The sequence below is a fragment of the Anser anser genome (genome assembly GCF_964211835.1).
Source record: "Anser anser genome assembly, chromosome: 20".
In the NCBI taxonomy this organism is placed as follows: domain Eukaryota; kingdom Metazoa; phylum Chordata; class Aves; order Anseriformes; family Anatidae; genus Anser; species Anser anser.
Window position 1 is genome coordinate 6,254,672 of NC_139741.1, and position 15,171 is coordinate 6,269,842.

Consider the following 15,171-nt stretch of genomic DNA (forward strand, 5'->3'; position numbering starts at 1 on the left):
TTTTCACGTTTGGCAATCAGTTGGGTAACTCTGAAGAGAATTCAGTTCCTGAAGGCACCTAAAAAAGCGTTCATCTGCTGGTGATTTTTCAAATACGTTTCGGCGATCTCAAGGGAACAAAGGATACAGAAGGAAAAGGACTGTTTCAAATCATGAGGCAGAATTCGTGTAAATTTAGAAGCATTTTGGAAAAAAAAAAAGGCTTCTTGTGAAACCAGTGGATAACCCCAAGGCCATCTTCAGGCCATGGATGGGGTTAGAAAACGAGACCAAAGCAAAGAGAAAACAAAACAAAACGCAGACTTACTTGAGTAAGCATCTTCTCAAGCAGCTGACAGATCCTCAAAGCTTTAGGATACAAATTCCGCCGCCCTGCTTTAGGAATAGGCAGGGACATTTTCCAGAAGTGATTTCCCCACCATTGCCGCCTGCCTGAAAACTACCTACTTCTCCCTGTAGCAAACAAATTTCATGTTACTGTTTCTGTACCTCCCAGTAGGATACCTACCCCAATTGGTTTTTGTATCATTGCCCAGCTGCTAAAAGCAAACAAAATCCATTCAGTGGCAAACCTTAAAGAGATCAACAGCCAGGATATTAAATTATATCTTTCAAGTAACCCAATATCTTCAATTATTTCAATCTTAACTCAGAGGCAAAAACATTAATCAAAAAAATCACATTTAAAGCATTTATTTTGAAAAATAAAATACAAAAGATCATTGAATTGTAATTGTACATGTAATTTATCAACTTCTTTAAATAAAAAGATATTTAACAATTTCCACGTCAATAAGACAAATAACTGTTCCACCAAAAATCCTTAGGACAAGCACAGACCACTTCTGAAAGTTTCATACATTTAAAACCAAACTGCTAAAGGGAAAAAAAAAAAGACCTTTGAAGACTGAGGTTTGGAATTCTGAAGACAGAATAGCAATTTCAGAGACAGGCATTGTGTTGCAGTTTTTAAAACCTTAAAAATAGTTGTGTAAGTGTAATACAGTTCTACAATAACATCAGTGATTTTTCTTTTTTTTTTTTTTTTAATAAACAGGTTTACATGCGCTCACAACAACAAAATCTTGACCAAAAAGAAAAGAGCATGAAAGAAATGGGGGAGAAAATTCTGAAAAAAGCGGGCCATGAGCAGTACATCTCACTGATTTCAGTGGGACAGTCCTTATAACATCACTTCCATTGAAAAGGCAGCAGTCTTTTTCTAAAGAGAAAGGAAAATAGTTACATTTGAGCATTCAATGTAGTATTGTTTTTATCCTTTATAACATCTTGCATTTACAAAAATACTGCATAATTACGAGCAACCACTGCCATCTCAGCGTGTGAAAAGTTACTGTCAAGCCTATCTACTTCAGAATGAATGTCTGCACTTAATCTTAGGAAAACACTTATATCCATTATTTCTAATTGGTATGATGCTTTTGGCTATATTTAGGGCTATAGAGAAAGCCATATGCATGACCACACATTGAAAACTATGTTGGATATATTTATGTGGCATGACGATTTTGGCTATAGAAAAATGCATCCAGGTTAAATATTTTTTGATAATATACGGTTGACAAGTAAAGATTGTGGATTAATGCAGTAAAAATCCTGCAACAATCATTAGATAACTAGTCGAGAATTTACTGGGTTCCCTGAACAATCTTGCCATTGTTATTTCAACAGCTAAAATATTGACTATGAGACACACAAAAAGCAAATGATACAAGTCAGTCTATGTTTAGCTTTTTCCTCTACCTAAAAGGGCAAACAATTAAAAAAGAGGCCATGAAAATTCATCCTTATAGTATTTTGTTAAAATGGTGACCTGAATCTGTTGTGCAAGTATGTTATAGTACTGCACAGATTCTAAAATGAACAAGAAACCCTGCTGAAGAATGTCTGAATGAACAGTGGTTCAGTTTTATGTACTCCTTTCAACGTCAGGCTCCAATGTAGTGCTGACAATCCAATAGCATAGCAAACACTGCAAACTGTAATGAGCCACATAGAACTGCACAGTGACTCTTACACCATATAAACTATGATTTGTACATCTTACTGAGCACTTACCTCAATGCGATTTTTACAGATTTTGAACCAAGATCAGATCTTCATACTTTTCTTACCCAGAATCTTGCATGGATTTACGTTAGTTTAAAAAGATCACCTTAACTAATGTGTTATGCATGTGTTTCTATTACCTTCTGTGCAAGAAAGATCCATTTTGTCTTCTATTCCATAGGCTCAGTCTGTTAAGTAAATAATTAAAATAAAATTAGCAATTTAACATTAGGGCAAAAGGTAGCAGCAGCAGCACCCATGCACCATTTAGCTGCTTGGTTACGTTAATTTTATCTTTAGTATACTTTACTAAAGAATACTTTATCAGAGTAATTTTTACCTCCAGCTCCAGTGTTTATAGTTTAAGAAACATTCTTTATTTCACAAAGCTTTGTTTTGCTTTTTGGAATAAATCTTCTGAGAATTAGGTAAATATTGTAGTCCTACTAAGCTAATTGTATAAATTCAGCTCTGAAATTTAGGGGAGTACAATTTGGTAACCTCCCCTGTCATATGACACCTGCTACAAATACTGGACGACGTTCTTTTGACATATCACAAGTTAACTGGAAAATACAAAACATAATTTAACTAATGGACGTTGTGGGCAGATCAAGGATAATTTATCTGGCTAGCACACCATCATTACACAATGTGCTAAGTTTTAACGACAGCTCATCTCCTTGCATTTTCCAGAAATCTTTATCAGCAATGTTTAATCTCCTTTTGTTCTGACACACCCTATGCTTGCAGCCATATATGCATATATTTGTCTGTTACATTATAGATAATCTCGAAATAAACACAGTAATTGCATTTGAAAGCATTATGAAATAACTGCAGCACACTTCCTCGATACAATTAGCTAACAATAACTTTTAAGCAGCACACATTTAAATAGTTTTCTTGCCGTTAAGCTGCATAGACATTTTGGCCAGCAGTGAACAATGCTGTGAGCAACAGCACATTTAGCTGCGTGGTGCCAGATTCTTAATGGTTTCTATTAGCTGAGCACAACTTGCAAAGCATGAGCACTAACTGTTTGAAGGGTGAGAGCACGCAAACATCCAGTAAGAGCGCGAAGCCCACATTAGAGATCACACAAAGGTTTATCAGAAAGATTTGGTGTCCACAGCAAAAAGTTATATTCTGAAAACATGAAACAGACACTACGGCTATTCAACTTTACTGATCCATGTTCATTTTATCTTGCCACGAGACTTCCTTTCTACTGTCTTCTTTGGCTGGAACAAAAGAAACCAGTTTTCCTTTTTAATAAACTAATTTTCATTTGAATGGATGGAATAAGTCAAAAAGCTTCGTCTGTGAGTGGTAGGTTCTACTGTGTATTTTTGAATCTCTACATCTAACAAAAAGCCACACTCAAGGAGCCTTTTCCTAATATTTGGGAACCAAAGTCAAGAAAACTTGCACCCACGAGTTTTTTGTTTGTTTTAAGTAAAGACACTGCAAATTATTTAACTTCTGATAGGTTACTTACGTTTATGTTTTCAGTAAACTTCTGTACTGATTGTATGATTAAAGACGGGAATTATGTAGAAACAAAGTAACACAAGCACTGTAAATAACTCGTCTGCTTTTAGTCATTGTACAGGATTTTTAGAAACTAGGAGAAAAGCATGGAGTCTTTTCCTCTTTTGCTTAAAATACTTGCACGTTTGGCTACAGTCATGCTGTACGTTACCATTTCAGTATACTGCTCTGCCCACTAACTCTTTTATTTTTAGACAACTATGCTAAAGTACTGCCCCCCGAATAGCCTGCATAAAGATCACACGTGATCAAAATGAGATACCCCTCTCCTGCCCAAACCAGAACTGCTGAACAGAACAACATATAAGCAAAGTATGGTGCTGGCCTCCAGCCCTTGGAGAAGGGGAGTAAGGCCTTGCAGGAGGCTGAAGGAAGCTCTATGATCAGGACTTTTTAAAAAACTCAAAATACCAGCAACAACAAAAGTCACGGGTAAGCCAAAAGGCTTGCCCGTGCACAGCTCCTATGGAGGTTTTTGGGAAATAAAGGTGCCTCTTGTTCTCTTAAGTTGCGGAGGTAAAATAAAGTTCTGGAGGCAAAGAGCCCCTAAAACGTCTTCTCTCCCAATTCACAGAGCTATACTCCTGTACATGCAGGACAAATTGGAGGAAAAAAAAACAACAAATATTTTTCTACTTAGCTTTACTTGAACACACCCTGAGACAGTAACAGTGATGAGCCACTTCCTGTTTTTTCTATCAAAGCACAATGTAAAAAGCACTTTAAACATTTAGTATCAATTACACAGCCTGCAATATTGGTATTTTTGTTTTGTTTGTTTCGCCAGATATTGTAGCATTTTTTTGCAAGTGTCTCATTGTTTCTCTCTGCTATCTATACTATACTTGCTTTAAACCTTTCAGTGCAAGACAACAAAAGGTAAAGCTTCTCTACAAATAACGAGCTTTGCAATTTGGTCTAGAAGACAAAATACAGAGCCAAACTTTCCTCCAGTTTCACAGTAGTCTTCAGTCAGCTGGGGTTTTTGGGCACCATACTACTAAAACTAGAGTTACACATGCACTCAAAAAAGCCTTGGCACAGTTGAGTGCAAGGGCAGGAGTGCTGGAGATTTAATCTTATGGACAAGCTATTCTCTTAAAATCAAGCAGAAGATCCAGTTTACGAAGAAGTGGCTTACGAAGGTTGTTTTCATACTAACTTGCTGCTACATCCATAAAAAGGAAACTAATTGAATACTGTACCTGTGGCACTTCTTTAAGAAAGTCAGGAAGCTGAAATTCACCTTTATAGACCTGGAAAAATAAAACATGATTTAGTATTCAAAGCTAACACTCACTGTTGTTTGAAATATTATTTAAGAAAAAAAAAAAAAGACTTCTGGGTTATTGGTATACAGTAATGCTAAATCAGATCTGCCAGGGAGTCTCCTAAACTGAGTACAACCCATTTGTAAAAGCAAGCTTCACTCACGAGGTCTGGCAGTCTGAAGCAGTTCTACAGCTTTATGCTCAGTCCCAGGCTTGCTCTTTACTCAACACAGATGGCAACATTTGAGAAAGGCATTTAATATTCCGACCGTGTTTGCATTCAAATGATACAACTCTAACTTGTATTACATTTCACGCTTGCTCAAATCAATCATTCATTAAGTCCTACATAATTTATTCACTATACTTTTAGAAAAAGATTTTCTACAGAATGATTAAATACGCTGAGGCTGAGTTGTTACAATACATACTTTTGGAGAAGTTTACAAGTAAACAAAACCGTTGCGTCATATTTCAGCACCTTCAATAAAGTAAGTTCTGCTTGTGCTTAATTACACTTTACAATTAAGAGACTCCATTTAAAGTCTTCTGAAAGAACTGCTTGTCACGATCCCATGGACTGTCAGAACGATTACCCAACAACCAACTTTCAGTTCCCAAATGTGTTTTACAGTTTAGACACTCGACAAATGTCACATAACACAAGATTTTTTTGATGCTTCAAAGTATTCATCATGTACAAAATATCATTTATGCAAACGGAAGGATCACACGTGAACAACTGATCCCACCTTACTGTGCTGTCAAAAGAAAGTCCTGTTAGCTTTGAGAAGAGTTTATGGACACAATGCAAATACAGCCAAAGTCTGGAAAAGCTTAGGTTTAAATCCTGTTAAAATGGTCAACACTCAAGGAGAGTTAGCATCTCCTACTCTGTTGTACACAAATCCATCCCTTTATTTACGTATTTAGCTGCTATAATTCTCTGCTAACAGGAAAGCTTATCCACTTGCTTCAATACTTCAAGACACAGGTGGTTTTTGTGTTTAGTTTTTGGCTTTTGTTTTTTAAACAGCAGTTTTCCGAAGTGTTTCATGTCAGACCTTGAGTCACTTAGCAGCCAAGATCAGACATTTAGCTTCTTCCCCCACAGGATGTAAGCACACATCTAAAACCTCTGGCTCTCTAGGAGAACACAAAGTTGGGTGAGGCTTAACTTTTCTTCTATTATTTTCATACTCTTCAGTCATTAATACATATTCCTGTACATGAAAAGAAAAAAAAGAAGAAAAAACACTGGTATACTTTTCAATACTAGATTTCATATAAATTAATAGGTTTGTATATGAGTACAGAAGAGTTCCCCTGTGACACTCCATATTCCTACAGATGTGAACAGAAAAACAAACCCAGTAATCTCTCATTTTGGCAAAAAAGGTACAAAGCCCTTACTAGTAGAGCTGCTACAAGGTCACAGCCAACAGCTCTTGTGATTATGAATCTCTCCAGCTGTACCCTCATTACCAGCCTGACTTCATGACAGTTTGTCATTATCACCATTTCTAATCTTTCAGAGCATAACGTTATTATTGAAACAACACCGTTTGGAGAAAGAGCAAGCCATAAATATTCTCAAACATACCAAGAGCCACGCCAAACAAGTGTTTCCACTATCTGACCAATTAGGAAATAAATTGGCAATGCATCATCATCATTTCTCTAGAGGATACTTCTTTAAAGCTGTTTGCTTCTACGATTAAACTGGAATACATTCCAAAGGGGGAAAATACTCTGCATTATTGATTTTTTTTTTTCCCTGACAAAAATAAATAGAATAGGACGGGTTTTACCATCCTTTCTACTGAACCCAAAAGACTGAACACCCTAATGTCATGGGTTCTTGTGTGGCTATAATTGCATAGAAATCAAAACCCACAAACCTACCAAAATCCTACAAAGCCTTAGAACTGAAATGGAGCTACTCTGAAGCGCCGCCCCAAGCTGCGATGCCTGGTTTGCAAAACGCGTCAAAGGAAAGGAATCAGGATCTTGAGGGACCCTTGTTAAAAATATCCATTCTCTCTGCTTCACCACGGAGAGCTCACCAGAGCACGAGGCCGTGCTCACCTCGCCAACGTGCTGCAGGCCCAGGACTGCAGCGGGGCCTGCTCAGCACCTCCTGCCTGTGGGACGCCTCTCCCCAAAACAGGCACCAAACCACAGGATTCGTGTGGAGCGGACTAGAGCTGGCAGCTCTCGTTACTCTTTCTCTAGGCTAAACAGCCAAACAAGCCTTCGCTAAGGCCTAGCATTAGAATAGGAATCTTTATACACACACACTGCAGAACTCGGGTCTTTCTGATACCCCTGGTTTAGACGAAATAGCAAGGCTGACTCAAAACGACAGGCAAAGCTTTCGGGTTAGATGCAGCGAGGGGGTACTGTCATTCCCATGGTAACTTAATGAAAGCCACGCTGGTCAAAAATTCCGCATGTGGCTTCTTGGAGCCTAGCTATGTAATAAATATTTCTAAATGAAGGAGAGGATTTCATATTTTCAGCTTTCAACCAAACCATTAAAATGCAGGCTTGCATTCTGAAGAGCAGAAGTGCAAGTTACAAATCAATAATATCACCACATTAAAAACGCTACAGAAGAACCTAGGCGAGGTTCCCAGGGAAAAGCAGCATCTTTTATTAGGCAAGGGAGGATGTTGGGAGCCAGAGAGGCTTCTCATCACGTCTTCCCATAAACCACTGCAGTCATCACCTGAACACTTTTAAAAACAGTAACGCCGATGACAATGCTGTATTGTGACACCGTGTTGGGCACTCTGGAGGCCTGCCTTCCCTTCCTTCTCCTGCAATTATGATATATATGTATATAATATAAAAATAAGTATGTTTCTCTGCTCTAAAAACCTTACCAGTGTAAGGCCCTTTGTAGCAAGAGCATTTACTCCTAATAAACATCAACAGGGGCTAGTCAAGGGTATTCATCCAACAGCAACAGTAAGAAAAATAATGACACTAGTGTCATAACCTGGAAAAATAAGAAAACGTTTCAGGGCATTTGATATTATATTCACATCAAACACCCCAATTTGCACACCACAATTCACAAAGGCAGAATCTAACCAATGACAAACCTAGGAAACTGCATCTAGATTACGTTTAAGACACAACCGTGCCTAATTTCTCCGTGCCATTATCTAGAATTCTGGTTTTGTCAAGGTTGAGACTGCCTATAAACTGGTTTAAAGTAGTTCCAAAAATGGTGAGTGGTCCCTTATGAATGAAAGGCCAGCAATCGTCCGCAATCCAGAAATTCATAAAACAATGACTCCATCTGCAGCCAAAGGCATTAAAAGGTTTCAGATTCAAAATTCTTTTCAGACCAATTTCTAACTCTAAAACATATTATTTGGAGAGTGGCAGCACAGAGTGGCTGAAGCAGGATATTGGAATCATTTCCAGTCTAAGCAAGAATTCAGTAAAATTGAGCAGAAATGGTGTTTACCATTTCTAAAAGAATTATTTTGCAAGCAGAAATGAATTTCCAAGGGGGTGGGGAATAATCTGAAGTCCATGTCAGATTGTTGTTCACTGTTGGCATTATTCAAGCTGTTCTACATACAAAATAATCCAAAAACATTCTCATAGCTAAACCAAATGCATTTTATTCTCATAAAGAGATCAGAAAGAAAAGCATCACATCCAGTTGTCTGACAAAACCCTTGTAAATACACAAGTTTAAGAATGGAAGAATAACTCAGAGAAGCTCAACCCATAAATATACTTTAGAGACAATCAAAGCACTCATTTTCTCCCACTTTTAAGTCTAATTTAGAAAAAAAAATCACATTTTATTTGGTCATTTCCATAGATAATGGTCTTTTTTGTCTAGAAATTAGCTTGGAAGTAAATGTACTTGGGCCTCCTGTATTTTCAAAACATCAAAGTTCCAGCGTACAAAGCAATCAATGTTTAATTATCCAAAAATAAATAAATAAAATAAAACCAGAACAAAGCTCCCTTCTAGAAACCATCCCTTATTGCACATTACATGGAGGTAGCCTCACTTTCCGTAGTTTTTAAGGCAGCTTACAAGGCTTACACAATTCTTTACCTCTTTGTTAGAACTGCCAGCAAAGAAGACTGTCCAAGATGTAAATATTTATCCAGTAAAATAACACAGAAAGCAAGACTTTAAGCCACGGAATATCTGCCAAGAGGCAGTTTGCAACCCTACTTAATTGTCTGTCTTGTTAATAACTATATATCTTACTAGCTCTATATATGCATAGATGGTAACGAATAAAAAGAAGTTTGTCACTCCTGTGACAAACAATGCAGTTGGGAACCCCCAGGTTGGAAAAAATACCCACTAAACACAGTATTGAACAAATTTACTTGATAAAGTCTGTGATGCTGGTAGTCATAAGACGGATGAAATAAAAAATTTGTTTATTTTTCTGAGTATCAGAGACTGCCCCAAAAGCCAAATGCCTTTATACTTAACTTCTGTTAACCAGCATAACTTTTTATTTTTTCCCCCCAAGGCTACTCAAGCAGCTGGCATCACAGTATACCTCTACACTTACACATCTTTGACAGCACAAGTAATTACTCTCATGCAGTGGTATAGACTCGCTTCACACCCTTTAATCATAGATTGTTTCTTTCTATCTTCAAAACCCCAGACACAGAGTCCTGAAATCAAGATCGTCACGGACGTCTCGACATTTAACAGCAGGAGACATTTCCTCACAATTTAATATGGGTACGAAACAGGAGTCATCAATAGAAGTCTGTTTTTTCCTCTGGATGTTACTGCAGAAAAAAGCATCAACAGAACATAAAACAGAGAGAGATAACAGCTTTCGGATGTGATTAGAGAAACCCACACATATTTGAAGAGTCACGATGAAAACCATAGCTTTTTCTATAGTTTTGTACGTTTCCGTCTCTCGATCTCTCCAGGGCAAGGATCATAACTTCATGAAGAAGTTAAAAGAAATGACTGGAATATGTATTCCTAGCATACAAACTCATTTAGTGGGGAGTGTGTGCCAAAGAAAATCTGATGTAATACGTTACAGATGTGAAAGGAAAGCACTTAGCCAACCATAACATAACAATAAGCCAGTTTCTACTGGGCATAAGTCAGAATCTTGCAGTTGCGAATTGTTCTCTGGCTTTTGGAGTGTTCTGTTAAACTGCTGACATACGCTTTTACACAAACTCATGATATTGATAAGGACATGAGATACTCTTCCAGTGTGGAGTGGATCTACTTTGGTATTTCATCATACAGTGAGTTGGCTATCGGTTCAGACAACTTAAATTATTTGCATTTTCTGCTTCATTTGCATATGAAAACTCATTCTAGTTACAGTGTTTTCCTTTATGCTCAGGATGTAGAATGTTAAATTCCAGGAAAAAAGTCAGTTTTGTACCTATAAGGAATGGACCCTTGCAGTCATTACATACTTACAAGAAACATACAAGACAGCAAAATCCTGCAGTCACTGAATAACTAAAAATTATTAAAGATTGCCTCTTGACGTGAAGCCACGTGCACAGATATACTGAATAGTGCAACACTAGTCAGACCTCGATCTCTGCTCTGCGTTCCTTCTTACAAGGAGACAAGAAGAAGTGTCAGAAAGGATAATACTGTCAGGCCTAACATAAAGCAGATAAACAGAAAGTAATGGCTCTGTTATTGAGAACAGCAGAAAAATCTGTTATATTTGTATTAGACTTGTACTCCACCAGTGCAGATTCTATCAGAGATGTCTTAATCCATAACACCACGCTGCACTTGGAGACAAACACAAAAAAAGAGATGGAGTTTGCTTCAGGCTCTCTTACTTCCTAAAACAAAACCAGAACTAACAAGACAAACAAAGTATAAACACTCGGTTTGGTGCTCTGCTACAGGAGCATGGAAAACCAGCCTAACCATTGTGGTGTCCTAGACGAGTAACATTTAAGTCAAAAAAACAAAATTCAGCAGAGACCGTTATTTTCCTTGCATTATCTACAAGCACAGATTTTATTCTTCAAGCATTGTCCTTTAGATAGTGAAAATCATCATTCTATTTCCAGATTGACGGAAAAAAATATATTTAAACTTGTACATATGTAAGTCACCAGCAGGGGGACAGAAGACAAAAAAAGAAAAATATGAACAGGATTTAACTGCACAGAAGACTTAGGGGAAACTAACATTTTGCACCCTGCTAGCCATTCCCTTCCATTTTCTCCAGTGCCAGCCTTCTCATGTTTTAGACACCCTTACACTGTTGGTTCTTACTTTAGTGACTAAGAGCAGCTTTGAAATTCCCAACTAGTATTTTCACCGTTGAGCATTAACCTAATTTATAGTCTTTCCAAGAAGTGATTGATTTTGCTCAGAGCAGTTACTACAGCTGGTGCAGCAGAGTATAAATGCAGTAATGCAAGCAGAATTTGCACAACTTTACAGAATAAAGACATCTCGCAGCTTAAGTTTTGAATCTTTTGAAATTATCTTCCACAACTGGACAATACACAAGCTCCTAGCCATAAAACCCTGAACTGAAAGCATTCAAGAGGCTTTCTAGCTGTGAGTTTATTTTGCATCTTGACTAATTTTTGTGTTTTTTATTCCAATTATCTTTATGTTTTTGTATGCAAGGTATGAAAACGCTCCTAATCACACGAAACAAGCACTCCCTGTAACAATGCAAGAACCAAGCATTGCTTTTTTTGACGTATCCGATAGCAATGAACTAGATCACACCGTGCTGTTCCATCTTTAGGTGGAGCCAGAATCAACCCTGCCAGTAATTTCAGTGGTGCTGGGCTTCCACCCTGTTGTCACAACTTACACAAACAAGCCTGAGCCAGCATTACATACCCCCCCCAGCACAGAACAACTCCTTCCCCATCTCCAAAAACAAAGCCCAAAACACCGGTCCTGCCCCCATAACACCGCTTTCTGTTTGCCAGACCGGGGCAGCTTCTTCCATCCGAAGCGCTAGTTCATGCCATCCCAAACTGGCTCAGAAACAATGGCACGAGTTAAGAGAGGCAAATGTCAGAGAACTCAGCGTTAATTCAAGTTAGTCCCACTAAGGGGTTACTACGCTAACACAATACAGTTCAGTTTCAGAAGTCTAAACTTCTTCTAAATCTGTTTTCAATGAATAAAATGCGAGTTCTGTACTCAGTTTAAAGTTCTCGGAGACCACAAACTACAAATATAATAGAACAGCTTCCAAACAAAGTGAAGCAATAAACAGTTGCATGCAAGATTTAGATATATTCTCATTATGTACTGAAGAAGAACTGGAAATATTTTATTTGGACAGCTTCATCTCCAACAACGCATACAGTACAAAACTCTGAAAAGCCAACCCAGGTGAAGAAATTTGAAAAGAGACAGCCAGAACAAAGCAAAAAGCAATTTACAAGTTCACCAGCTGAGAGAGAATGCAATAACACACTTGACTTGCCAAGCTCCTATTTCCCAAAGGCTGGAAAATCTAGATCAAGAAATACAATTCTTTTTGATAAACACCTTCTTCTCTTAGCTACGGTAGCAAGAAATAAATTAGCATATATTCAAGACAAAGAAGTGGAAATCCACAGGGGGCACGTGTCTGATGGGCCAAACTGCCAAGACATCACGGGTCCCTTCCTGCTCTTCCCAACCACCTTAAACACAGCATGTTTTGAAATATCTGCCCCCCAACCCCAAATAAAATAAAATAAAAAAGCTGTGGGGGAAACTAAACAAAAAGCATTTTTCCGAACTGAGTCAGCTCCCACTGATCACCAAGCAGAATATCAGTTATTTCAAAACCTCCTCGGTTTAAGGCCTGCATTTTGGCAGTTTCCCATGCAAGATGGCCAGGAAGCCTGACACCTCGGAGGGGCTGCTGAGCCTGCTGCCCCGAAAAGGAGGCAACAGAACGAGCAGACAGGTCTGGGAGCTGGGCAGCCTCACAACTTGACACCGTAGGGGCTCAGGACACCAGTGCAATCAGTGATGGAGACGGGACCAGTGGCTGTGGCAGGGTTTGCTGGGAACCAGCTGTGGGGAAACGAAGCACAGGGAGGAATTTGGGCCATCCAAATTAAGACTCAACCCAGGGAGGGTTTCAGCCATCGTTTGGAAAGGCTCCTTTGGGGTACATCACATTTTGAAAGACTTACGTTTCTCCCTTTTCAAACGGAATTTTCTAAGTTTTAGCCATCTTCATTCTGTTTGGCTTTTAATTTTCATCTCACTTCAGGACACCTTTTATCCCCCATTTTATCCAAACAAACCTTATATGCCAAGGTTGTTTTGTTAAGGTACAAGTGGCTAGGGAAAATGTATGCTGGGCCCTGCAAGAACTAATAACATACTTCAAACACTGTCTTGAGACTAGGGCTGTGAGTAAAAAATACTAAAACTAAGTGACAGTCAAAATATTAACAAGCATTCCATATGTTTGCAATGTTTGGATCAGCTTTTATAGCAATAGCCTCCAGTTTTTCAACACTATTTTTAAACATTAGTAAACAAATTATGCTTCAAAGGAGATTTGTGAAAATACACTCCAGGCTTTTAAATTAGGCTTCAATTTTTTAAGGTGTGTTTGTGGCTTTGTCTATTGCCTTAATTTCTATCTTGCATTTTGAAATCAAACAGATTTCAAGAAGCCACCCAACAGCACGCAACTGAAATTTGTACAATTTTAACAACTCAGACTGAGTTTGTCCTGCACAGGGAGAAGAGATAATCAACGTTAAATTATTGAAATACAATATAAATTTGGATCCCAGTCACTATTTTCAGTATTTATTGGTAGGCATGTGAGGACTTTGTCTTCAAGGCTCACTGAAGAGATATTGAACACCTTTTTTTGTTTGTTTTGCAATCGGGCTGAATTGAGTACAGAAGAGTTAGCTTGCCTGTGAGCCTTTTAGAACAATAAGTACCACAAAACCTACAAAACACTAGCCATAAGCCCTTCCAGAAAAGGGGGTAACCTCTTTCATTCTGAGCTAACAGCTATTAAACTTGTCAGCCTACCATCCTCTAATACACTGATCAAAATGCTTAATGGAAGTTTCTCAGAGAGGACTCCTAAAAAGAGAAAATACAAAATGTTTAAAGTCTACACAAAATGCAGTGTTCTTTAGTATCTAGCCCTACATTGACCAATTTTTAATATCAGAAGGTTAGTGACAGTTCCTTCACATTGTTTAGTTCAATTTTTCCAGTGATGACTTTGCTGCAGCAGCAAAAGTCACCTTCTTTTAATACAGTATACATTCTCAAATGAACAGAATTGAAAAGTTAATTATTCTTATTTCAAACAATGGTAATAAGCTTTTCAATGGATACCTCCAGGGATAAACAGTTGTATAGCCTAACTATTCAAATTCCAGCAACATTAAGCTCAGACTAAAATCCTCATGTTTAGGTTAATCAGCGCCAGACCTTCTTGCATCTTTTGTTTGTTCTACAAAGGACGGCAAAGAATTGGAAAAACTGACATTTTGGTCATCTTGGGCTATTTTCCACGGGTCACTTTTCAAATTCTACCAAGTATTTGGGAACAATTTTGTGAAAGAGCTTCTGCCAACCCTCATGTATAAAAAGCTGAGCTCATGAATCAAGTTTGATGACCAGGCGAGAAAGCTAGCTTTTTTCCAAAATTATCTGGATGATTCTCAAGAGGCTCAGTTTCATACAGAACACAGCACAAGCCTGGGGTTGGGAGGAAGGAAGAGGAACCAAATGGAACACAAAGAGCAGGAGACAGATTTTCCATGCTCACGGTCGTACAGAAGTCTTCCCTCTCCCCCACTCAACAAGGAAAACAGATCACTTAAGTATAAAAAGGTATTAGAAATAGACTTCAAAAAGTATCTTCTGCTCTATAGCTCACATCCACTTGGTAGATAAATGCACATAAGTATCTTACCCTCCTTGTGTTTTCCACAACTTTTTGATCTGGCTTCCCATAATTTGGTGGATTGGCATAGGGATCGTAGCCCAGTTTGGCCAGCATGGGCGCGATCACTGGCATATCTTGCAGAACATCAGCAGGTATCTTCCCAACCCACTTTGACAGCGCTTCCACGTTGACTGGCTTGATTACTTGATCAGTAGATCTTTCAACTCTGTTGAGGGAGAAAGAAAGGTTTTATTTTGTATTCCAAGCCAATATCTGATCCTTTCCTACCCGTAAGACTTTTAGCTTGCCTTTTCCCCCCCCCTCTTCTTTCCCTCTCAAAATTTCATGTTCCTACAGAGCTGGGGGAAGTG

At 38.3% G+C, this 15,171-nt stretch overlaps 1 protein-coding gene across 7 annotated transcripts in view; it reads right to left on the minus strand.

Annotated features, from left to right (window-relative positions):
* Positions 1–677: 677 nt before the first annotated feature.
* The window catches only part of TPST1 (tyrosylprotein sulfotransferase 1), a 36,589-nt gene continuing 22,095 nt past the window's right edge, over positions 678–15,171 (minus strand). For 5 of the 7 annotated variants that reach the window (XR_014574301.1, XR_014574302.1, XR_014574303.1 and 2 more), the window contains exons 3-7: positions 14,828–15,026; positions 4,830–4,880; positions 3,239–3,314; positions 2,211–2,258; positions 678–1,222 (exon numbers count right to left, since the gene is read on the minus strand). Coding sequence is in view for 2 of the 7 variants with exons in the window: in XM_083806607.1 (XP_083662733.1) it covers positions 2,241–2,258; positions 4,830–4,880; positions 14,828–15,026 (268 nt within the window). In the remaining 5 variants the exon portion in view is untranslated. The remainder of the gene's footprint in view (positions 1,223–2,210; positions 2,259–3,238; positions 3,315–4,829; positions 4,881–14,827; positions 15,027–15,171) is intronic. The other 2 variants (XM_083806607.1, XM_083806606.1) reach the window with 1 other exon arrangement.